Source organism: Rana temporaria, chromosome 13 (assembly GCF_905171775.1).
Source record: "Rana temporaria chromosome 13, aRanTem1.1, whole genome shotgun sequence".
Taxonomy (NCBI): domain Eukaryota; kingdom Metazoa; phylum Chordata; class Amphibia; order Anura; family Ranidae; genus Rana; species Rana temporaria.
In genome coordinates, this window is record NC_053501.1 from 35,878,666 (window position 1) to 35,902,581 (window position 23,916).

The window sequence follows — 23,916 nt, forward strand, 5'->3', positions numbered from 1 at the left end:
GTACCGCAAAAAAAAAACGCTGATCGCCGCCATTACTAGTAAAAAAATAAATAAAAATGCCATAAAAATTCCCCCTATTTTGTAAACGCTATAACATTTGCGCAAACCAAACGCTTATTGCGATTTTTTTTTACGAAAAAAATGAATACATATCAGCCTAAACTGAGGAAAAAAAAACATTTTTAATATATTTTTGGGGGATATTTATTATAGCAAAAAGTTAATATTTATTTTTTCAAAATTGTCGCTCTATTTTTGTTTATAGCGCAAAAACTAAAAAACGCAGTGGTGATCAAATGCCACCAAAAGAAAGCTCTATTTGTGGGGAAAAAAGGACACCAATTTTGTTTGGGAGCCACGTCACACGACCGCGCAATTGTCAGTTAAAGCGACGCAGTGCCGAATCGCAAAAAGTGCTCTGGTCTTTGACCAGCAATATGGTCTGGGGGTTAAGTGGTTAATCGGAGTTCACTATGATAATAATCGCACGGAACTGAATTCACAAATTTCAGCTACCAGAGGCCACTGCAGCCTTTAGATGGCAGTGTGTTGGTTTACTACTGTAACCGATATACTATAGTAGTAAAAAAAAATAAAAAAAAAAATTTACTTTTTAACCTATAAAAATAATAGAACAGTGTTTAGGAAAACCGTACATGACCTCTGGCCATGACAGAATTAACCATTTTGTGGCCAGAGATTGCTGAACCCTAGATGACCAATGTATTTATCCGTTTATTTTTTTTAAGAGGGTTAGTAAAAGGAAAAAAAAAAAATTTCCTTTAAAATAACAAACATGTTCTACTTACCTCCACTGTGCAGTTCGTTTTGCACAGAGTGGCCCCGATCCACGTCTTCTGGGGTTCCTCTGCGGCTGTCTCTGGTCCTCCCCGCAAGTACTGACCACAGTAATGCGAGAGACCTCGCATGGTGGTGAGTAATTGCGGGCGCACTCCCGTGATACGGCGAGCGGCCATAGCCGCTCACTATCACTCGGCCCCACCGCGTCACTGAATGTGATTGACAGCAGCGCCAGCCAATGGCTGCGCTGCTCCCAATCCATCCGCTCTAGCCAATCAGCGGCCAGGCGAAGAGGATCTCGGGACCGCGCGCGGGACTTTCAAGGAATCAGGTAAGTAGAACAGGGGCTCAGGGGGCAGCATGTTTTGGCAGTGGTTTTTTCACCTTAATTTGTTTTACTTTACAACTCCTTTAAAGGCTGAACTGAAACTAATTTGCAGAGAAGCTCTCTGAGCACCATAATTTCTAGGGTTGCACCGATACCAGTATCGGTACCGATACCAAGCATTTGCACAAGTATTGGTACTTTCTCCGATGCCTATTGTATATCCTCAGCGTAGCAGGGGGCGGGCAGCTTCACAGATGATCGGTGCAGCAGTGGGGGAGGTACAGGCACCGATCTCCCTGTATAGCTTTCAATAAAGCATCAGACAGCTTCTCCTCCTCTCCCTCCTATGACTGTCCGATGCTTTATTGAAAGCTATACATGGCAATCGTACATTTGTGCCGATACCGAAAAAAGTGAATATCGTCCGCCGATAGTTGGTGGATCCCTACCCCGACTGTCCCCGCCTTGCTCTGTCCGGGGCCCCCTTCCTTTCGGTCCTCCCCTCGTCCTGAATGTGTCAGGATGGAGAGCAGATGAAGGAACTGGTATAAATATATGTAATTTACCCTTTGCTCACAGCCTCTTGGGACGGGTCCCAGAAGACTGCAGGGACCATCCGCAAAGCGCAGCGGGAGGCCGGCTATGAAGCCGTAGGAAGTAGCGGCCGGCTTCCCATAGGCAACATGCCAGTGCCTTAGTTTTCCCTGCATCCAATTCGTATGGCAGGAGAGCGTGCCCGGCTCACACAGCTCCAGGGTGGTCACTGTTCGCGTTTAGCAAGAGTCCTGTGCGTTCCGATTCAGGCAAAAATTTGGACAGGATTCCCACCTGAACCGGTAAACAGGGAGGCACTGAACCCCATGCTGTTAGCCGTGGCATACGTGTACCCAGTAGTGTATTTAGGTTTTGTGCTGCCCTAAGCCTGACTTAACTTCTGCATCTCCTAATTTAAATAAATATGACCCACCCCTTCCCATGAAGGCCACACCCTGTTTTTTCAAGACCCGTCCTGAAATTTTCTGGGGGGGGGGGGGGGCGGGACACTAGTTCTGAGGGCCCTGGGGGTGGACAATGGATTCCCTTAATTTGCATAGTTTTTCTCTCACTTTTTGTTTGGCTATGGGGCAGGAAGTGAAGGGAAACCTCCACAATTGGACAGGGATGGTAAAAAAACAAACTGACAGGGGCTATAACCCTACCTTACACTATCCAAAATGAAAAAATAAATAAATAGGTTTTGATTATAGTTCTACTTTAATCACAAATTTCTAATAATTTCATTGAGAGGACTAGGAAAATATAACCATGCCAATGGTGCAAAAGAAACATAGCACAGTGAGGAAGGTTTGTGGTCCAGGATGATAGGACAGTCAAAATTAGAAGAGCCCCCCCACACACACACACATACAGTTGCGGAATGCCGGGTGGAAGCAGAGCGGCCGCTTTATGGGGGCGCTAGACTAATTTGCCTAACAGTGTAGTGCAAGCCCACGGGGACTCTTTGTGCTGCCCCCCTGGAAAGTGCTGCCCTAGGCCTGGGCCTTGTTGGCCTAGGCCAGGATACAGTGTTGCGTGTACCCAGCCTTAATGTTGGCTGGACTCCCATTCTCTTTAAAATATAAAGTTGTAAAATCATCAAGATAACAGTGACACAACATCTGGGTAATTTGTATACACATCCATAGATCAACTTCTAAAAATGACTTAAATTATTTGTAAAGGATGCTCAGCTGCCCTATCTCAATGTAATACCACTAGCAGTCTTAAAGCACAAGCCTCAACCCAAAAGCAAAAATATATTGCTAGATATATTATAACTTTATGATCCTTAAATGCAGTGGCTACATTCGTTTTCATCTGGTGATCCAGCCAATAAGACTGGGTATAAATGGCAAGTTCCTGCAGCTGCTGATCAACAAGTTTTCTAGTGTTCGATTTCTGTTGAGTGGGGACAGCTACAGACTAATCAGAATTCTGTTAATCCCTGCTGAAACGGTCAAATTTCAATAAGAGTATATATAGCCAATTTCTTATTTTTCACCATTCTTTGTAAAAGTGGTAGAGGGTTGAGACAACCATTAACAGTAACAAAGGTGAGCTTTTTGTCATTTAAAACCCTTATCCCGAAATAGTGGCAGAGTGGGCTTAAAGTGTTAGCTGGAGGCCAGCTTTGTTAGTCAAGTGTCTCAATTTGGTTTGGGAATCTATACTACTCTCTCCAGAGGTTGAAAATGCTGCCATTTGTGTGGTTTGCTGCTCCTCCATTGAGTGGAGCCACCCTAGGGGCTTGTTCACAATTGTGGCTGGGGAGGGCAGTAAAGCAAGCGGTTGAGTTGTGGTTTTGTTTTGGGGTTTATATCCTCATTAAGGCAGGTGCAAGGTTGGCATTTATCATAGTTTATGTAAGGTTATAAAGGATTACAATTACTAAAGAGAAGCTAGTTTTTAAGAAAAAAAATAAAATGGAAGCTTTCCCACAAGTAGCTTTAGAAGTCAGATGCTGAAATACTTACAGTGTCATCATTTCTATATGGATTCAGCCTGTTGTAAACCGCTTCAATCACACTCTGCCTAAATCAAATTGAAGGAAAAAAAAAAAAAATCATAAATAATGGCAAAATCTTTAAAAATAGTGGTCACATTAGTCTGTCCGGTACAACCAAGACTGACCCAAATCTCCTGCTTCCTATTAGGAGTAGCTGAGGCACTTTCACTAATGGGGCACTAATCATACAAATGTCACAGAACTTAATGATAGCAGTATCTATCTTACAGTCTAAGGCGTTTCAGGTGAACAGTAAACAATCCTGTATGGACACTGTTTATACAAATGAACCCAATGGACCTAGGAGTATTTCTGAATGTAAAAAAGCACTGCATGTTTCACGACGACATTTTTTTATTTTTGCAATATCTTTGTGCTCAAGTTTTTAGGCCTACACAACACCAGTGTGTGTATGTGCTAGGTTCTTCTACATTTAGAATATATATATATATATATATATATATATATATATATATATATATATATATATATATATATATATATATATATATATATTTTACTATGCATGATCCAGAAAATCACATAGAAAATTCAACAAATCTGGGGCTTAAACAACAAACACACATTCACAACCCCTTTAATTAAATTAAACAGGTTTATACTTATCTGCTCTGTGCAACTGTATTGCTCAGAGCAGCCCCAAACCTCTTCTGGAGTCCCCTGCCAGCACTCCCGACCCCTTCTCTTCTCCGTTGTTTCCTATGAGGGTGCTGTGCGGGCTGGATACCTGCTTTAGCAAAGAGTATGCTAGTGTACTATGCCAACTGCAGCATACTAGCTCTGGCTCAGAGGGATGCTTCAAAAAAATTCTACTAGAGCCGAGGTTGATTTAAAAGCCATTCCACAAGACATGTATATAATGTTTACGACTGTAGTTACAGTACAAATATTCAGTGCAATCTGGAACATCTCAAAAATGTAACAATCACCGTTATGCAACCACTGTACAAAACTGGGGCCCTTTTGGATTGACATGTCTCATGACTTACCTTTTTTCCCATAACCCTAAAACAAATCTAAAGATAAATAGCTTCTCTAGTGCTTGTAATGTAAAGAAAAACAAACAAACATGGGTGTATGCACAATGAGCATATTATCTGACGTAAATGCTACAAAAAGCTTTAGGAGAACCACCACAGGGCATCCACAATGAACTAGTCCTACTCCTCCCACTGACACCAACGATGGACACTATTCCTTCCAGTGACACAATGAGGGCACCATTCCTCCCACAGATACCAATAAGCACTATTCTAGGGCTGCAACTAACGATTATTTTCATAATCGATTAGTTGGCCGATTATTGTTTCGATTAGTCGATTAATAACCTTAAAAAAATAAAAATAAAAGTGTGGCCATACGTCTTCCTTCAAAATTTTTTATAATTTTAAGAACATTCATTCGATTTTCTAATCGTCAGTGGGGTCAAATCGACGTTCGTTTTCATCCACAGTGACTGAAGTTTACAAATAGTAAACTTCTTGGTCAAAGGAATTTTTAGACAGTGTATGTGGTTTTCGTTCAGAAATTACATAAATTTTATAACGGAATGTGAAAATCAAGTGAAAATTTCAAACATTCTTTCCTTCAGCGAATGTACAAAGATTTTTCATATTAATATAATAGTAACAGTAGTGATTATTTTCTCTTTTTGTACTACAAAGGGCTAATTTTCATTTTTTTAACCCATCATGTTACTGGCCGATTAATCGATTATGAAAATAGTAATCGATTAATTTCATAAATCGATTAGTTGTCGATTAATCGATTAGTTGTTTCGGCCCTACACTATTCCTCCCACTGATGAGCAATTGGCATTATTCCACCCACCAAATCCAAAGATTTGACACTATTCCTCTTCCTTCTGACTACAAAACACTGCATACTTTTGTTACTCCTTACTGACAAACTTGGAGGTATTGTTTACTATCTCAGGGTATTTCTACTCCCACTGGGCCCACTCTAGCCTCCTTAAGTCTGAAGGACAGTTATATGGCCCTTTTGTTTAGAACATCTGTAGGCTCCTGAACTAGGGGACAATCAATGATTAAATGGTGGTTGCACTTTGCTATAGTGACACGGCCCAGAAAACACGTCACAAGTGCATATAAACAAAAATAGATAGAATGTCGCACTCTGAGAAAAAAGTGTAGAGAAAAGTAAAAAGCAGCTTTAGTCTGGCTCCTTCCAGGCCACACCTCTGACACATTTCACCCCACCCACAGGGCTTAAGGCTCATACAATCAGAAAATTGTACAAAAAAAAAAAAAAAAAAAAATAAACTTTCCAACCGATCGCACATTAATCCGATCGTTAGTACACAGCTTTCAAAAAGCAGAACAATTCATGCAAAATTTTCCAGTTTGGAATTCTTTCCTGTTTTGAGGCATCCCTAAAGAAAAAAGTCTGGATAGAGCAATGCCACAAAGCCCCATAAAATGGGTATATCCATTTTAGCCCAAGGTGTAGCACACTAACACAGTATTCGTTGCATGGCTCATTCCAACTGCTGAGTGAGATGCACAACTATCATAGTCACAAGACTCGCACATAAAACAGTTGAGCTCTTATTCAAGTAAACCTGCGCTTTTGAGGCCAACTTAAATTTGAGTCCCTGACCTAAAACAAGCATGCAGAATATGGAGCCAGAACAGATAAGCATGCTTATTCTGACACTGAAAAGTATTAACCACTTCAATACAGGGCAGTTCCCCCGCCACGGCCAATTTTCAACTTTCAGCGCTGTCGCTTTTTAAATGACAATTACACGGTCATGCTACACTGTACCAAAATAAAATTGTTTCCACAATTAGGATTTTGTGGCGGCATTTGATCACCTCTTTTTTTTTTTGATAAACAAATTAAAAAGAAAACATTTTTTTTTTAAAAAGGTCTTCATTTTTTATAACATTTTCTAAATAATTTTTCTCCTTCACTGATGGGCACTACCGATGGACACTACCTATAAGGAGGCACTGGCAGACATTACTGGAGTTCCTATGAGGAAATCCATGTCAGGAGAGCAGCCGATCAGCTCTCCTCTAGTCGCATCTGTCAGATGTGATAGAGGAAAAGCCGATACACTGCTCTTCTCGTTTACACCATTACCAGCTCACATCTGATCATGTGGTAAAGAGCCTCAGAGGCTCTCTGAGATCGGTGTGTCAGACGCACCGATCACCGTGCTGCACACCCCCACGGGTGCTCGTCATTGTGAAAGACGTCATACGACGTACAGCCGTCATTTTGATATAGGCGGGGTAGGAAGTGGTTAAAGTAGTATTAGAATGACAACAGGGATCCAGCATTTTAAGAAAAGGTCAGAATTTAAGAAATTTCTATCAGTACATATAGTCTCACTCAAAATGATTACGCTTGGATGGGTGCAAGGTGGTCAGGTAAAGAATCAAATGAATTAAAAATGAAAGACCTGATCCAGTCCTCACAAGAGACACGATATTTGCTCTAAAACCTAATCATTCTGGAGCCAAATATCTTTTTGGATAAAGGTAAATCCCTGATGCCCGAAACCATTTGGCCTTTCGGGAATGTGGTTGATTTTAAAGGTCAAAGGGAACTTCACCTTCCCAGCCTTACCTCTGCCTCACATTTCCTTACCCATCCTAGAATTACCTTTCTAGCCTGCCTCCAATTACATCAGTCCCCTACATTTATACAAGCCTCTAGCCTCTCCCCCTTGGTCCTCTTCTCCCCATCCCCCTTCCCGACTCAGAATGTCCTAGTCACATACTCTTGGACTCCAAGAACTTCTCCACAAAATGGTCTCTGGATCTTGTGTACAAACTCAAATACCAAGGTTTCCACAATGCCTATTTAATTTATAATTCTAACACCACTTACTATTTTGTAAGAGGGTCTCTATCAAATCCCTTTTTCTCTAAAAATGAATACCAATATGTATATTGCCCACTGATCTTACTGTTAAAGGGTTTTCATTTATGTTAATTTTACTTGTTTTTTTTCAGTGAACTCCCCCCCACTGAGCTATTGTGTTCTCACAGGGGACAGCCCTCCACCAGAACAATCTGGTTAGCCATTGGCTGAAAGCACCGATTGGGAGCCGGTCGGCTGCTGGTTTTCCAGCATGCTCATCCGACAGATGAGCGGCTGCTGCCATACACAAGGTCTAAATGTCAGCCGGTTTTTAGTGAACCGGCTGATGTCGTCCAGCATTTTTCCCGTGTGTACGGCTTTTGTTTGTGTGCTTTGACCCTACTTCTGTATGCAAGTGCCCAAACACTGAGATATATATTTAGTAAATTCATTATTTTTTAAACGCCTAAAATTTTATTAAACTAAAGCATCATTATTGTTAACCACTTACGGACCATCCACCATCATTACACGGCGACATTTTGAAGAGGAATATCATGGTTATGGCAGCAGCTAGCTGCCATAACCCTAGTATCCTCTTCTCCAGCGGCCGGTCCCCTTTCAGATAAAAGTGGTCTCTCCAGGTTACCGGAGCCAACAATAGGGTCCTTTCCCCTGCTTGGCTGGATGCCAAGTGAGGGGAAGATGGCCCCCACTCTGCTCCATGGCATTGACTGCCGGAAGCGACATCAAACGTCACTTCTGCCCAATGCTCTTAAAAAGAAGAATTTATTTTTTCTATGACTTTTCTATTGCATTTTAGTGTAAAATATGAGATCTGAGGTGTTTACCCCAGATCTTATATTTAAAGGGGGTTTCAAAGGTTAGTTTTTTATTTTTATTTTATTTATATTTTTATCCGTCGGTCTCTGCACGCTGTGGGACCGACCTGTAAGAGCGCCACTCTCCCCTATGGGGGGAGTGGGGGATCGGATGACGATGAACCATAGAATGCATTGTCACCCGATAGAAGGAAAAGTAGTGTTTTCCTCTAACACTTTGGCAGATGTCCCCGCTGACATTTGTGGCTCCATAGAGGAGCACGGAGCGCCGTACTGGTCCGCCTAAAAAATTGCCAGGCGGACTTGCCCATGTGGAAGGGCCCTTATAGGAATAAAAGTGACCCAAATGTTTTTGTTTTAAAAGGACAGTGTCAAAAAAATAAATAGTAAAATAACCAAAGAAAAAATAAAAATTTAAAGCGCCGTGTCGACAACGCAAAAGCGAATGCACACAGGAGCAGCGTCCACATTTGAAAACAGTGTTTAAACCAAACGTGAGGCATCGCCGCGATCATTCGAGCAATGATTTTACCCCTAGACCTCCTCTAACTTAAAACTGGTAACCTTTAGAAATGTTTAAACTGTCGCCTATGGAGATTAAGGGAAAAGGTTTGTCGCCATTCCATGAGCGAGCGAAATTGGGAAGCGTGACATGTTGGGTATCAATTTACTTGGCGGAACATTATCTGAGAGACAGGTATTTGCACCACTTCTGGGTTCGGATCCCCGTGGGGAATCCAGCCTGGCACGTCATCCCCCCCGCTGTCTTCTGGGAAACACTGTTCCCAGGAGAGAGCGGGGACCAGTGACGGCGCGCCGCAATAATCTCACATGCGCAGTAGGGAATCGGGCAGTGAAGCCGCAAGGCTTCACTTCCTGATTCCCTCACCGAGGATGGCGGCGGAAGCAGCAGAGTACCGAGCGATTGCTCAGCCTCGGCTGCTGGCATCGTGGGCGCGCTGGATAGGTAAGTGTCCATTTTTTAAAAGTCAGAAGCTGCCGTATTTATAGCTGCTGGCTTTTAAAAGAAAAATTAGGCCGAACCTCCTCAAGTGGTTAAGATGTCAAAAATGTATTTAGGTACATAGGATATTCAGCTACTAGGATGTGTATGTTGAGATCTGCACAGGAGACCAAATACTAAAACAATTAGATTAACCCAACTGCATTCAGACAAAACAAATTAAAACATGAATAAAGTGGTGTTTAGCTTAAAATGTGCATTTAACAGGCAAGGTGGTGTACAAGGTCAGAAAAATTTACAAACCATATTGGTGGCAGCCAAGTAGCGTTAATTAGAATTGCTAAAAAGCATTTAAAAAAATTACACCAAAATGCAAGATTCATTAGCTGGAGAAACCTCAATTTAAAAACAAGCTTAAAGAAGAAACAGGCAAACCACTATACACAACACATGCTACATACAAATGCCACACAAAAAAAAAAAATATTTTGCTTGGGGAGGGGCAGGAGTCCTATAATCTATAGTCCTATAACTGCCAGCCTCCTCAGTAAAGAGAAACAATTTGGCATAATTTTGATCAGTATGAAGCCCATGGCAAAAAAGGCCCACAAAAGGGGGGGGGGGGGGGGGGATGGCTCAGAAATTAGTTGCCAAAAAAAAAAAAATACAAATTGTTCAGCTCAGCACCATCAATGCCATGGAACATGGATTTTTGGAAACTCAAAAATCCAAGAGTGTTTTTTTTTTATGTGGCATAATTACTACTATTGCAATAAAAATTGGTCAAAAACACTCATTAACTCACTTGCTTGCCAATTCACCCCCAGGTGGGAGGTTAGGGATGGTCTCAGTGGCTAATGTACGCATCACATGGACTAAGTCTGGCACACCTTCTTCACCCTGCTTCTTTATGATCTCTAGGAATTAGAAGTACTTGTTTTGTAAGTGCTATTCAAATTCAGCCAACAGTGTATAGCTTTCACCAATATTTTAGCAAGCACAAAGGAAAGTTTAAAAAAAACAAAGTACATTTTGAAATCACAATTAAACATAATATATTTTGTATGAATTCAAGAGTGTTAGAATTGAAAGCATTCACTTTACCACAAACAAATGCTTCAAAAAGGTTTGAATTTGTGTTGTATAACATTTTACTTCTAAAGAATTTAGAATTCAGACAACCCACACCTAAATATTTGAAAATCATACCCAATAAGCACACCAAAACATGCCTAGATTTTACACATTAACTTTGTGGTGTTCGTTTTTGAATAAAATGCAAAGATCTCAGATTTGGTTTGCCAAATTATTTTATTATAGAACAACATCTAAAATCAAGTCTACAAGATTTTCTTGCCGAGATTAAAGCTACACAAAAAATAAAAATAAATCTCATCTAAACAATTTACATCCTTAAAGTGGATTACAAATCACATAAGTCTCCACCAGACAATTACATTAGTGAAGTAAGCCAAGGATACAATCTGCATATTACAGAGTACAATAAAATTTGAAATCGAAATAAAAATTGTCATAACTGCCACCTACCTTTCATCATTAATAATTCTTACAGTGTAAGGGCTAAACGCCATACTTGCATTGAATTAGCTTGACTAGGTCAAAAAAAAAAAAAAAAAGCCATTCTTAACAGTCATGTGTGGGGAATAAAAGTTAAATACTGCATTGTGTCTATACTATTGTCTCTAATGCCACACTTCTAATCTTCAAGTCAACGGTAACATTGTCTGTTATACACAATGATCGTACCAACTCTTATTCCAAACAACGCTGCAATATTTCAGATGAACTTCTATTTAGGCCCATCTTTGATAAAATGTATGGCCCATGAGCACTGAGAAATCCTCTATGAACACTATTACTTTGTTTAGGTTGACTTGGCACCTCACTGGATTGCAACAAACAGCCACATAGGTCATGTCGATACGGACAATGGAGCTTCAGGGTAGAGAACAGGATGCTAAACAGAAGGTCCGTGGGAGGTCTCCAGTGTCCGTGCATACAATCAAACGGAGTGGCAGTAAGTTTGTGGAAAGCACTTAAAACTTTACAGCGCCAGTCCACATTTTATTTGATTCTTCTCTTGAATTACACAAAACTTCATAGGTTTCTACCTTGTAGTCAAGAGGTTTCTCCAATGAAATGAAAATAATCAGCACAAGGAATTATAGACTATGAGATATGGAATAAGCAATGGCAGACAGCACCACAAAAAAAAAATAGCCATGCCAAGAAAAAAATAAAACCCATGCCATTTTACTCCTGAAATAGTGGGATTGTAAAATGTATTACTTTTAAAGGCCTCCCTCAGACCATTGGTGTGTGTTAGTATGATTAACATTCAGCTTAAAAAAAAAAAAAAAAAAAAAAACACGACCCTTAAAACCGTACACCACAATATAATGACATGCACATTGCCATCTACTGTAATTGTGTGCTTTCATAAATGTATTGCACTGTACCACACAATTTGCATTAATGAGCATTGCCACAACACGGGTCTGAAGGGGCCTTCAATGTTTGCATATGTATATAAAAAAAAAAAAAAAAAATTATGAAAGACTTGTATTGGTTCAATAAAACCCTTTTTTTAATCCACACACTAGCAAAATAAAAGCTATCCTGTTAGCTGGTGCTCACAAACCTAGTTTCCCAAGCACGCATTTGCAAAACAATTCGATTCATATAAAACAAAATGAAACCGCTGCTACCGCAGATTTCCAGATATAAAAATCTATCACAAAAGGACTTTTAAAAGACTTTGCCATCTTAAATGCAGCTTGCATGTGGATTCAAACCACCAAACAACCTGTAAAATATTTAAATGTTATCTTCAAATAGAAAAAAAATTGCATAGGTTTGGATTTTAAATGGAACACCTGAAAATCTCACAAAATGTTTTAATTTCTTATAACACACCAGCCAAAACTCAGCACTATTTTATGGATATAACTTGTGTGGAACACTGTGCATTTGCTAGAAATGATATATACAGTATATATGCCAGCTAGATCATTGAAAAACACATGCAACAACCTTTCAAACATTCCCGCCACACACACACACCTACTGGCCCATCACTATGATGGACAGTGTAAGGCAAAAAGGCACAAACAAGCTTCAACAGTTAGGCTGCATTCACACCTGAGCGTAGGTCGTTCTTTCCGGCGTTTTGTCGCGCGTATTCATGCTTATTTGCATACAGCGTCGGCCGACATTTTTGTACTTTAAAGTTTTTTATTTTAGCCAATAGGAAAAATGATCATCTTTTCATCACTTGTTGCCATGTTGGTAGATTTTTTTTTTATATTCTGCCTGGGTGAAATGTTCTGTTAATTAAAGCGACAAAACGCCCGTAGCAAACGCTCGTTGTCGTGCTAGTCGCTTGAATCAAGCGTATCCATTACTTTCTATGGGAAATAGAAACGCTCAAAAACGCCCAAACCGCCGATTCTTGTTTGAGCTTTAGGCGTTTTGGAGGGGAGATGTGAACCATCTCCATAGGGAATAATGTATTTTTTCCCCGCTTCAGGCGACAAAACGCTCAGGTGTGAATGCAGCCTTAGAAGGTGCCAAAGCTTTGTCTGCCAGAATGCCCAGAAGTTTGCCATGACCGAAGGAGCTTGAGAGGCTGCTGTATTTTTGTTCTCTTAAAAAAAAAAAAAAATGTATAGTCAAATGTAAAGTCAACTTTACATTTCACTGACAGCACAAAGTAGAGCAATGGAATGTGGGCCCTTAACTAGCTATATTCATTTGGAGGACTGCTGTAGCAAGAATTCAACATTATTTGTGCACGGCTGATTTTAATGCGACCTAGCCCAGGAAGTAAACTGCACAAAATTGCCTGCTTGGCACAGGTTTGGATTCTTCTGTTTAACAATCATACTGAAGTGATTTGGATTATTTTCATGGACAACATACAGTATAAGATATTACCTATAAGTGCAGCCATACATCAACATGTTTGTAAAAATGTAGTGCCATTAGTAGTGTGAAAACCTGTCAGTTTCTGTGAAAAGTAGTATAGAAAAAAGGTGTTTATTTAGAAAACATACTTGTAGACATGTGCAATGCTAGCCATGTGTTGCAAATTTGTCAAAGTATGAACTCGTAATATATATATATATATATATATATATATATATATATATATATATATATATATATATATATATATATATATATATATATATATATATATATAGCCTGCAACTAACGATTATTTTCATAATCGATCAGTTGGCCGATTATAATTTAGATTAATCGGTTAATAACCTTAAAAAAACAAAAAAGGTGATTTTGCGGCGATTTGCATTTTTACATATTTTTTGGCCAATTTGTTTGGCAGATAAAAAAAAAAACACAAATTGCTGCAAAAACACATTACATGTATTTCTGCAGCTTCTCAATTGAAGTATATTGACCCAAAAAAAGTCAAGTTAGACTAACCGGTAACTTGTTTTCCGTGAGTCTTTCAGGACAGCACCTTGAGAGCGTGGCTCCACCCACTCTTTCTATTGGAAATGACCAAAACAGGCCTGCTGAAAGGTTTTTCTGACTTCACCACCAAAGCGATCGTTTTACTTTAGTGGGGATTTTTACCTTTGCCTCCAGAGATTCTGTCCTGTGATCCCATATTTTCAGGACGAAACGCTGAAGCGGTCTGAAGTGAAGCCTTGCCCACTGCACCGCTGGCATAGATGAGGTAAGGGTTCCTAGAGCTGACATTACTTGTCTGATAGCTCTTGATTCGTCTGCAAGGAGGCTACGACCCTTAGTATCTTTAGTTTTTTGTCTTTGCTCCACTTAGCTTATCTGATACCCCAGAAATTGTGCCTCTTGGGTTGGGCTGAAATTAGATTTTTCCATACTTATGATCCAGCCCAATGCCTCTAGATGACTGCGAGCTCTTTCGAGATCCTCAAACAATTTCTCCCAGGAGGGGGCAAAGAAGAGCAGGTCGTCCAGGTATGGAATTACTGCTACCCCCTGTAAGCGAAGAGGAGCGAGGGCCTCTGCCATGACCTTTGTAAATATTCTCGGAGCCGAGGAAAGGCCGAAGGGGAGGGCTTTGAATTGGAGGTGCACGACCTCTTTTCCCATGTTTACCACCAATCTTAAAAAATGTTGGGATTGAGGGGCTATGGAGATATGCAGATAGGCATCTCGCAGGTCGATTGATGCCATAAAGCACTCCTTTGTCAAAAAATGTTTGAGTCCATACAGAATTTTTTGTATAGGATCGATCTGTTCAGCGGCTTCAGGTTGAGAATAAGTCTGAAACTTCTGGACGGCTTTTTTATCATGAATACGTGGGAATAAAACCCGATAAAGCTCCCCCTGTGGTACTTGAGTTACAACTCCCTGGTTCATCAGATCCTTAAATAGGCTCTTCATTGCTAGGGACTTGACTATATCTCTTGGTAGATTTGTCAACAGGTACCTCTCTGGGGGAGGGTCCGAGAACTCTATTCTGTAACCTTGGGACAGCTTAGAGAGAATATACAGATTTTCTGTTATGCTTGCCCAGAAAGGGAGAAATCTTTGAAGTCTTCCCCCCACCTGCAACTGGTTGTCATTGTGTTTTGCTGGTTGCCGCATGAGGATGGAAAAGGAAATTACCTTTGCCCTTTCCCTTCTGCCCTGACCAACCTTTCTTCTTCTCTTGAGGCTTGTTTTGTTCTTGAGCCCTTTGAGGATGAAAAAACCTTTTGCCTGTCTGCTTTTTCTTCTTGACAGGGAAAGAGATTTCTTCTTGTCTGCAGTTCTGTCGAGCACTGCATCTAAAAATCGGGGCCAAACAATAAATCCCCTTGGAAGGGTACTCCACACAGCTTGTTTTTAGATGCCGTGTCCCCCGGCCAGGTTTTCAACCACAGCGCCCTCCTAACTGAATTAGTAAGGGCCGCGGACCTTGCCGTCATTCTGATAGACTCTGCTGATGCATCTGAGACATAGGCTAGAGCTGCTGACAGGGTTGAAAAGGAGTCTAGGATTTCTTGCTTTGGAGAATCAGCCATTATATGATCCTTAAGCTACTTTAACGCATATTTCATATTTCTGGAGACGCAAGTAGTCGCCATTTCTGGCTTAAGGCTGCCTATGATGGATTGCCAAGCCCTCTTTAATTGCTGATCCATCCTCTTATCCATGGGGTCTTTCAGAATCCCCATGTCCTCAAATTCTAGATCTGAAGATCTTGAGACTTGAGAAAAGGCTGCATCTAGTTTTGGAACTTTATTCCAGGGAGCAGCTGGGTCTTCGTCAAAAGGAAACCTTTTCTTGTGTTCCTTAGCAAAGAAAGGTTCCTTTTCAGGATCAGTCCATTCTTTCTTGATCGCTTCAGAAATTACTGCATGGACTGGGAAGGCAAGTAATCTTGGGCTCACCGAGTCCTGCATACATCCTGTCGTGTAAAGATAATTCTTTACGTTCCTCCTCTAGACCCAAAGTTGCATGAATAGCTTTTGGGAGGCCATCAACTTGTTCCAAAGACAATTTATATTTTGAAGACATTCTCCAGCTCATCCTCATCTGATTCTTGAGACTGTGAGGGGGAAGGACCTTCCTGGTTCAGAGGACTCTTCTGTCTCCACTATAGGGACTAACAGTGAGTCTTGTGAGGTAGAGGTCTGTCTCACAGATAATTTCGTGAGTGAGGACTTAAAAGGACTAAATAGTAGCATCCAATTCTTTAACAGATGCGATTATGTCGCTGCAAGAGGCAGACGCTTCCTCCTTCACTAATGAGTCAATACATGTCTGACAAAGCTTTTTTCCAGCCTTCAGATAGTTTAGACTTGCATGAAGGACATTTCTTTTTATTCCCAGGATCAGAGCTCTTAAGGTGGAGTAGGGAGATAAGACCTCTCAGGTAGTACCTAGAGAGCTCCTAACCCCCACATGTGTTCCCGCCGGAGGAAACACAGACTGATAAGTGGAAGGAGCCTCACTTTTAAGAAGTTTGGTGGAGGTGTGTTTCCTGTCAAGTGGGTGGAGCCACGCTCTCAAGGTGTGGTCCTGAAAGACAAGGGGAAACTAAATAACATAGTTTTGCATTAAAAAAAAGTCCTTGACCCTTTCCAAATATGCAGCAGCTGAAAAAATCATGGATGAGAATGTGTCCCATAGGAAACCATGTAAATGAACTGTAGTGCGTTTCTGCAAAAAGCACCAAAAAACAGATGTGACCCAGGCCTGAGACGTTTAGTAACATAATGGGATTAAAAAAACAAAAATAAAGTACAAAAAGAGAAAATAATCGCTACTGTAAGGGGTTCATTTTTTTTACTGTGGGACAGTGAAAGTAATATTTACAGTAGCGAGTTGCATTTTTGTACTATAAAAGGGCTAATTTTAGTTTTTTTAACCCCATTATGTTACTGGGCGATTAATCGATTATGAAAATTGTAATCGATTAATTTTATAATCGATTAGTTGTTTCGGCCCTAGTTCATTGTCACACTTTTACCACACTCAAAGTATTAGGACAATTTCAGTAAATTTATTTGCAGTCGCTTGACCCTGGTATCAAATTTTAAAATTAAAAGCATTAAAAACAAAAAAATTAATATATTGCAGCCTACCAATCCTTAGATGTGGTGGCTGCATTTTTTTCCCTCTGTTTTTATTCAGTGACCTGGCCAGTAACAACTCCTGTATAAAGGAGTGCCCCCCTACTCTGGGTGAAAGAGCACAGGGGGCACTTTGGACAGCAATATTGTTAGTCTGAAGGTAGGAAACTATTTAGATAAACTAAAAAATAGAAGCAAACTCTAGCTCACACTACATTACACAAGCAGTTAAAGTTTTTTTGTTGAGATAAAGGTTTTACATGAATAGATATAAGCCGATTATAAGCATCCCTGTCAGTGACACACTCTAAAACCGCTACATTTGCAAGGCGGCTTGTTCTGTTAGACTTGCGGTCTTCAGATGAAAATAAAGGAAAGCCTAAAAAAGAAAAACTAATGCAGCTAATACATCTAGGAATTGGTAAGCTGTAATAAAAGGTTTGCTTTTTGGTTTAATGAAATTTTAAGGACACCATCGACCTAAAAAACATTTCAGAATTAGCACATGTATTATCAGAGTTGACTCAGTCATTAACTGTTTTTCTCAGGGCTCCCATAAGGTTATACAAAAGGGGTCTGAATATTTCCAGATGGGAGTACTTTTTAAATTTTGAGGATATATTGGGAAAAACTGAACACCAACCCAAGGTGGAAAAGTGCAAAACTAAAATGTGGTAGAATATTTCAGAAAATTAAGTCATCAGCCTCTGCAGACTTACCCTTTAAAAAGGACATGGATTCTAAGCACACATGTGATAGTAATAGCGATAGAAGCGCTCCCTTAAACATGCAAAAAATAATTGCAACTGGGAAAAACTCAGCTTCTGAAAGAGAAACTGTGCTCCAGGTCTTTCCACATCGCAGGTATGTAAATGCAAAAACTGTTTGGGTTGTTTCTGACAAAAACAGAGCTGGTCAGCGGGCATAGCACTAATTTACAAGCTCTGCCAGCCCCTTTAATAAAAACCATGTGACCAGTGGCACTGCAATAGTCACAAGGGGGAGCCCAGAATCCTGTGCTTCAAGGCAGGCAAGTATTTTATCGCTGCAATTATCCTTTATATACTTAATGGAGCACTGCAGTGACCAAAGCTTGACTTGCCCATAGAGCATACCGCATCACACAAGGTCTGTGTGCAGGTTTTACTTACACATTTTCATTAAAAGGACATCTAAATCCCCCAAGAACAAAAGCATATATTACAGCTAACCAGTCCTTAGATGTGGTGAAGTAGGGGGGCAGGCCTGGACGTGTGACATCAGTGATCGTCTTTCCATATATCAGGGAACAGATAGACAATCACCGACATTGCCACAATGAATAACGGGGAAGGTGTGTTTACACACCTCTCCCCGTTCTTCAGCTCCTGTGACCGATCGCGGGACACCGAAATGTGAGTTTAACTTAAAGCTCGTTATAAAGCGTCTGCACCCAGAGGGGACCCTCACCTTGTTTTTTCTGAAGCTCCCTGGAACACAGTTTCTGTTCACATATGATGGCAGCCCTGCTTGCTCTGGACTTTTAACCCCTTCCACATAGACTTGTATAGACAGTGCATCTTATACGGATTGATCCCAGATTCTTCTATATTTAATGCAGATTTTCACTGGGTCACATTTGGTTATCAAGTTGTTGCGCCTCCACTTGTATATGTTATATATATGCCTGTAATGGGCACTAACAAGTAGTGAAGGACGACTACACAGAAGCAAGGGGCTTAAAAAAAAAAAAAAAAAAAAAGGACATATGGAAGTCTACATATGTCAGTTTTGAAAATGTTTTTTCCCTCATGGGACAGCAAGCAAGCACCCAAGACCAGCAGGTTTAGCTGGTGGGTACACCTATTGGATCCTTACTGTCTTTAAATGCTGACCGTTCCCCTTATTTCCATAGCCTTCCCGCAGCAGTACATGTTGACATTTACTTTGCTGGACAACTGCAAATGTGGATTATAAATTAGTCATCTAGCAGTATAACCATTTCAATGATATCAGTTCCAAAGTCCAAAAAACTTGGTCATTTCTAAAATCGCATTCATGACAATCACTTTAAATGAGAAAAAGTTCAAGTAAACACTGATTTGTTTAAGACAGGAACAGTGAAGAACAGCGTGAGTTTTTCCACTATGATAACCAGTATATACAGTATCTCAATAGTGAGTACACCCCTCATATTTTAGTAATTATTTATTATATCTTTTAATGTGACAACACTTAAGAAATTACACTTTGCTACAATGTAAAGTAGTGAGTGTACAGCTTGTATAAGTGTAAATTTGCTGTCCCCTCAAAATAACTCACACAGCCATTACTGTCTAAACCAGGGATCCTCAAACTGCGGCCCTCCAGCTGTTGCGGAACTACAAATCCCATGAGGCATTGCAAAACTCTGAGATTCACAGACATGACTGGGGCATAATGGGAATTGTAGTTCCTGAACACCTGGAGGGCCGTAGTTTGAAGACCCATGGTCTAAACCAGGGGGTCTCAAACTGGCGGCCCTCCAGCTGTTACAAAACTACAAGTCCCATGAGGCATTGCAAGGCTGACAGTTACAAGGATGACTCCCGCAGGCAGAGGCATGATGGGACTTGTAGTTTCGCAACAGCTGGAGGGCCGCCAGTTTGAGACCCCTGGTCTAAACCTTTGGCAATAAAAGTCAGGGCTTGACAAATTTGCTTGGAATCTAGGAGCCATTTAAAAAAAAAGTTAGGAGCCAGAAAACGCGCCCCGTCCCGCCGAGCTCGCGCGCAGAAGCATACGCGAGTAGTGCCCGCATATGTAAACGGTATTCAAACCACACGAGAGGCATCGCCGCGATTGGTAAAGCGAGAGCAATAATTCTAGCCCTAGACCTCCTCTAACTCAAAACATGCAACCTGTAGAATTTTTTAAATGTCGCCTATGGAGATTTTAATGGGTAAAAGTTTGTCGCCATTCCACGAGCGGACGCAATTTTGAAGCGTGAAATGTTGGGTATCAACACTGCTTTAAGTAAAAAATTTCCAAATTGGGCCCAATTAGCCATTTTCCCTCCTCGGTGTCATGTGACTAGTCTTACAAGGTCCCAGGTGTGAATGGGGAGCAGGTGTGTTAAATTTGGTGTCATCACTCTTACCTCTCTCTCATACTGGTCACTGGAAGTTCATCATGGCACCTCATGGCAAAGAACTCTGAGGATCCGAAGAAAAAAAAAAAAAAAAAGAATTGTTGCTCTACATAAAGATGGCCTAGGCTATAAGAAGATTGCCAAGACCATGAAACTGAGCTGCAGCACGGTGGCCAAGACCATACAGCGGTTTACCAGGACAGGTTCCACTCAGAACAGGACACGCCATGGTTGATCAAAGAAATTGAGTGAATGTGCTCAGCGTCATATCCAGAGGTTGTCTTTGGGAAATAGATGTATGAGTGCTGCCAGCATTGCTGCAGAGGTTGAAGGGGTGGGGGGGTCAGCCTGTCAGTGCTTAGACCATACACCGCACACGGCATCAAATTGGTCTGCATGGCTGTAGTCCCACAAGGTAGACTATTCTAAAGATGATGCACAAGAAAGCCTGCAAACAGTTTGCTGAAGCCAAGCAGACCAAGGACATGGATTACCAGGACCATGTCCTGTGGTTTGATGAGACCAATATAAACTTTTTTGGTTCACATATTGTCAAGCGTGTGTGGCAGAAACTAAGTGAGAACAAAGACAAGTGTGTCTTGCCTACAGTCAAGCATGGCGATGGGAGTGTCATGGTCGGGGGTTGCACGAGTGCTGCCAGCACTGGGGAGCTACAGTTCATTAAGGAAACCATGAATGCCAACATGCACTGTGACATACTGAAGCAGAGCATGATCCCTCCCTTCGGAGACTGGGACGCAGGGCAGTATTCCAAAATAACGACCCCAAACCCACCACCAAGACGACAATTGCCTTGCTAAAGAAGCTGAGGGTAAACGTGTTGGACTGGCCAAGCACGTCTCCAGACCTAAACCCTATTGAGCATCTGTGGGGCATCCTCAAAAGGAAGGTGGAGGAGTGCAAGGTCTCCAACATCCACCAGCTCTGTGATGTCGTCATGGAGGAATCCAGTGGCAACCTGTCAAACTCTGGTGAACTTCCATGCCCAAGAGGGGTAAAAGCAGTGCTGGAAAATAATGGTGGCCACACAAAATATTGACACCTTGGGTCTAATTTGGACATTTTCACTAAGGGGTGTACCTCACTTTTGTTGCCAGCAGTTTAGACATTAATGACTGTGTTGAGTTATTTTGAGGGGACAGAAATTTTACACTGTTATACAAGCTGTACACTCACTACTTTATATTGTAGCAAAGTGTCATTTCTTCAGTGTTGTCACATGAAAAGATATAATAAAATATTTACAAAAAATGTGAGGGTGTACTGACTTTTGAGAGATACTGTATCAAAGGTCATCTCTACAAAAAAAAAATGATTGTTAGTTTCAGGTGGGCCATGCGTTGAATAACCAGCCACTTTGTTGTCACTCAAAATGCGCTTTGCCAAAATACACAGCACTGCTTTGCTATTCGTTTACATAGAGTGGCCAACAATGAAAGCAGTGGCAGGATTTGTTACATTAGCCTATTCTAGATGAATTGACAAAACCCAAATGTGAGAAATACTGCACCACAACCAAGCTAATTTGTTGTAAAGGTAGTCTTACTTAAGTTGGCTATATTGTTTTTTTGTTCAGTCAGCAGGCTGTAAAAAAATAAAAAAATAAAAGTTCCACCAGCCACACAACCAAGGTGGGTGAAGGCCTGCTGCACCAGCTGCTATCAGAATACACTGATCAGGTCAGGCTGCAGACCTACAAAAAAGTTTCCAACATGTCCCTTCACAGAAGTAAACAATGGACTTATAACGGGGGAGTATATACTCTAAAATTCAGCCGGTCCAGTAGAATACAGACAGCTTTAATGTGTCTGACCTTTACTTGTCTATTATACATTATAGAAAATGCACCTCAGGTATGCACGATTTGGCTTTGTAACCATCTGAGGCAGTTGGAAGAACTGCAAATTCAGGTGGGGAAATCTGAACACTGGCGCCCCGGGGGGGGGGGGGGGACGACGACAACACAACACTATGAAGTACAACTTCCCAGCTCCAAGTACTAAAAACAGCTGTCTGATAAGGTTGGAATTTTAAGTCTTTTGAAATGATTAGAGATTTCTTAAAAGTAGGAGACGTAAAAAAAAAAAAAAAAAAGGTTTGGCTATTAAAACAAAAAGAAATCTCATGCCATATTTATACTATACCAAAATGATTATTAATCATACTGAAGATCACAATACAGCTGTGAATATTCTGTTCAAACTTTGTTACATTAGTGTCTATAAAAAGGTCTTTGGTCTACCTACCCTGACATGATTGTAGCTCAGCATGTGCTAGGGTACTAATGAGCCTTTAAATTCTTCCGTAGAAATGACATGGGATATGCGATTTAACATTGTCAGGAGACAAAGCTCATACCAAATAGACAATAGTCCCCTTTTGAACCCCACATTTAAATGGCACTTGAAGGCATACAAACAGAAGCAAAAACACTATGCAATAGGTTATTTATTTTGGTTAAATGATCCACCTTCTACTCTGCTTTCCAGGTATTTGTCCAATTCCGCTTCTCTCTTCACTGCCTCTGGTGACACTTTTGGAGCACTTGGAAAACAGATCACTACGACACTCATGTTGTCTCGGCTTCCCTATAAAAAAAAAAAAAAAAAAATTGTTTAAACATCTTTTCTACCAGAATACTGTAAACAGACATTTTAAAAAGTAAACAATTAACAGATTGAGTAAGCATTAGATGTGGCTATAAATGTATTGGTCCACTTCAACCAGTACTAAAAACGCACAACATAAAACTAGCTCTTGGTCCGTTCTGCCACTAAAAATCAACTGGCGCATTAAATCTGTCACAGTAACAGTGCATATTTTTAGCACTGATCACTAGGAGTGTCACTGGTCCCCCCAAAAAAGGGGACCAGTGACCTAAATTGATGTAGAAATTTGATTAAAAAATATACATTTATTGGATATTATAGCAGAAAGTAAAAAAACATTCTCTTCAAAATTATCACTTTAGTTTTGTTTATAGCAAAAAAAAAAAAAAAAAAAAAAAATAGAGGTCAGCAAATACCAAATGAAAGCTCTATTTGTAGAAAAAAACACACACACACACACACACACACACACACACACATGTATATCTTTTGGGTAGTGTCGCACGACCACGCAGTTGTCAGTTAAAGTAAAGCAGTGCCGTATCACAAAAAATGGCCTGGTCATTAAGGGGGTAAAACCCTCAGGGACTAAAGAGGTTAAATGAGAACAGCACTAGGCTATACATTTGTACTTTTCCTAGAGTTTATGGAAAATATGATTGTTACCTTTTCTGGTCCTGGTTCCCAGCAATACTGGCTGCTACTCGCAGATTAGTTTAGTTAAATAAGGCGTGGTAAACCATTGCATGGCACTTTTAGGGGCTTCAGGGAGAAGTACAAATGCAACCCCCCCCACCAATATCAACTCTCAAACACTCCCCAAAATATTTAGATGGGGAAATATTTTAATCCGCTTTCTCGAATTATCTCACCTGCAAAAGCTTGTAAGTAGGTCCAATTGCTCACCCTCATTAAAAACGACCTACCTGCTCCACGGTCCAGCAATACAGCCGACTGGAGTGTCGCTCCTCACCCCCCTCATCTCCGCCAGCGCCTCCATTCACATTGTGGGCACCCTGCCGCGACAGCTTTCGGCTTCACGGCCGGGCACTCACTGCGCATGCACAAGTCGCGCTGCACTCTATGAGTGGACAGGCGATCTCCTGGGACCTCCCACGTGTTCCAGGAGATCGCCAGGAGCAGTGGTTCTCAACCTGGGGGTCGGCACCCCCTCGGGGGTCAAAAAATAATTTGCCAGGGTCACCAAATCCTGGGCTATTCCTAAACACCACACCACTCTCCCAGCT

The 23,916-nt window shown here is 40.9% G+C and overlaps 1 protein-coding gene across 1 annotated transcript in view; it reads right to left on the minus strand.

Moving 5' to 3' along the window:
- PPM1A (protein phosphatase, Mg2+/Mn2+ dependent 1A) overlaps positions 1–23,916 on the minus strand; it is a 52,510-nt gene that overhangs the window by 4,862 nt on the left and 23,732 nt on the right. The window contains exons 3-5 of the mRNA XM_040332119.1: positions 22,531–22,648; positions 10,141–10,252; positions 3,643–3,700 (exon numbers count right to left, since the gene is read on the minus strand). Of these exons, the coding sequence (XP_040188053.1) occupies positions 3,643–3,700; positions 10,141–10,252; positions 22,531–22,648 (288 nt within the window). The remainder of the gene's footprint in view (positions 1–3,642; positions 3,701–10,140; positions 10,253–22,530; positions 22,649–23,916) is intronic.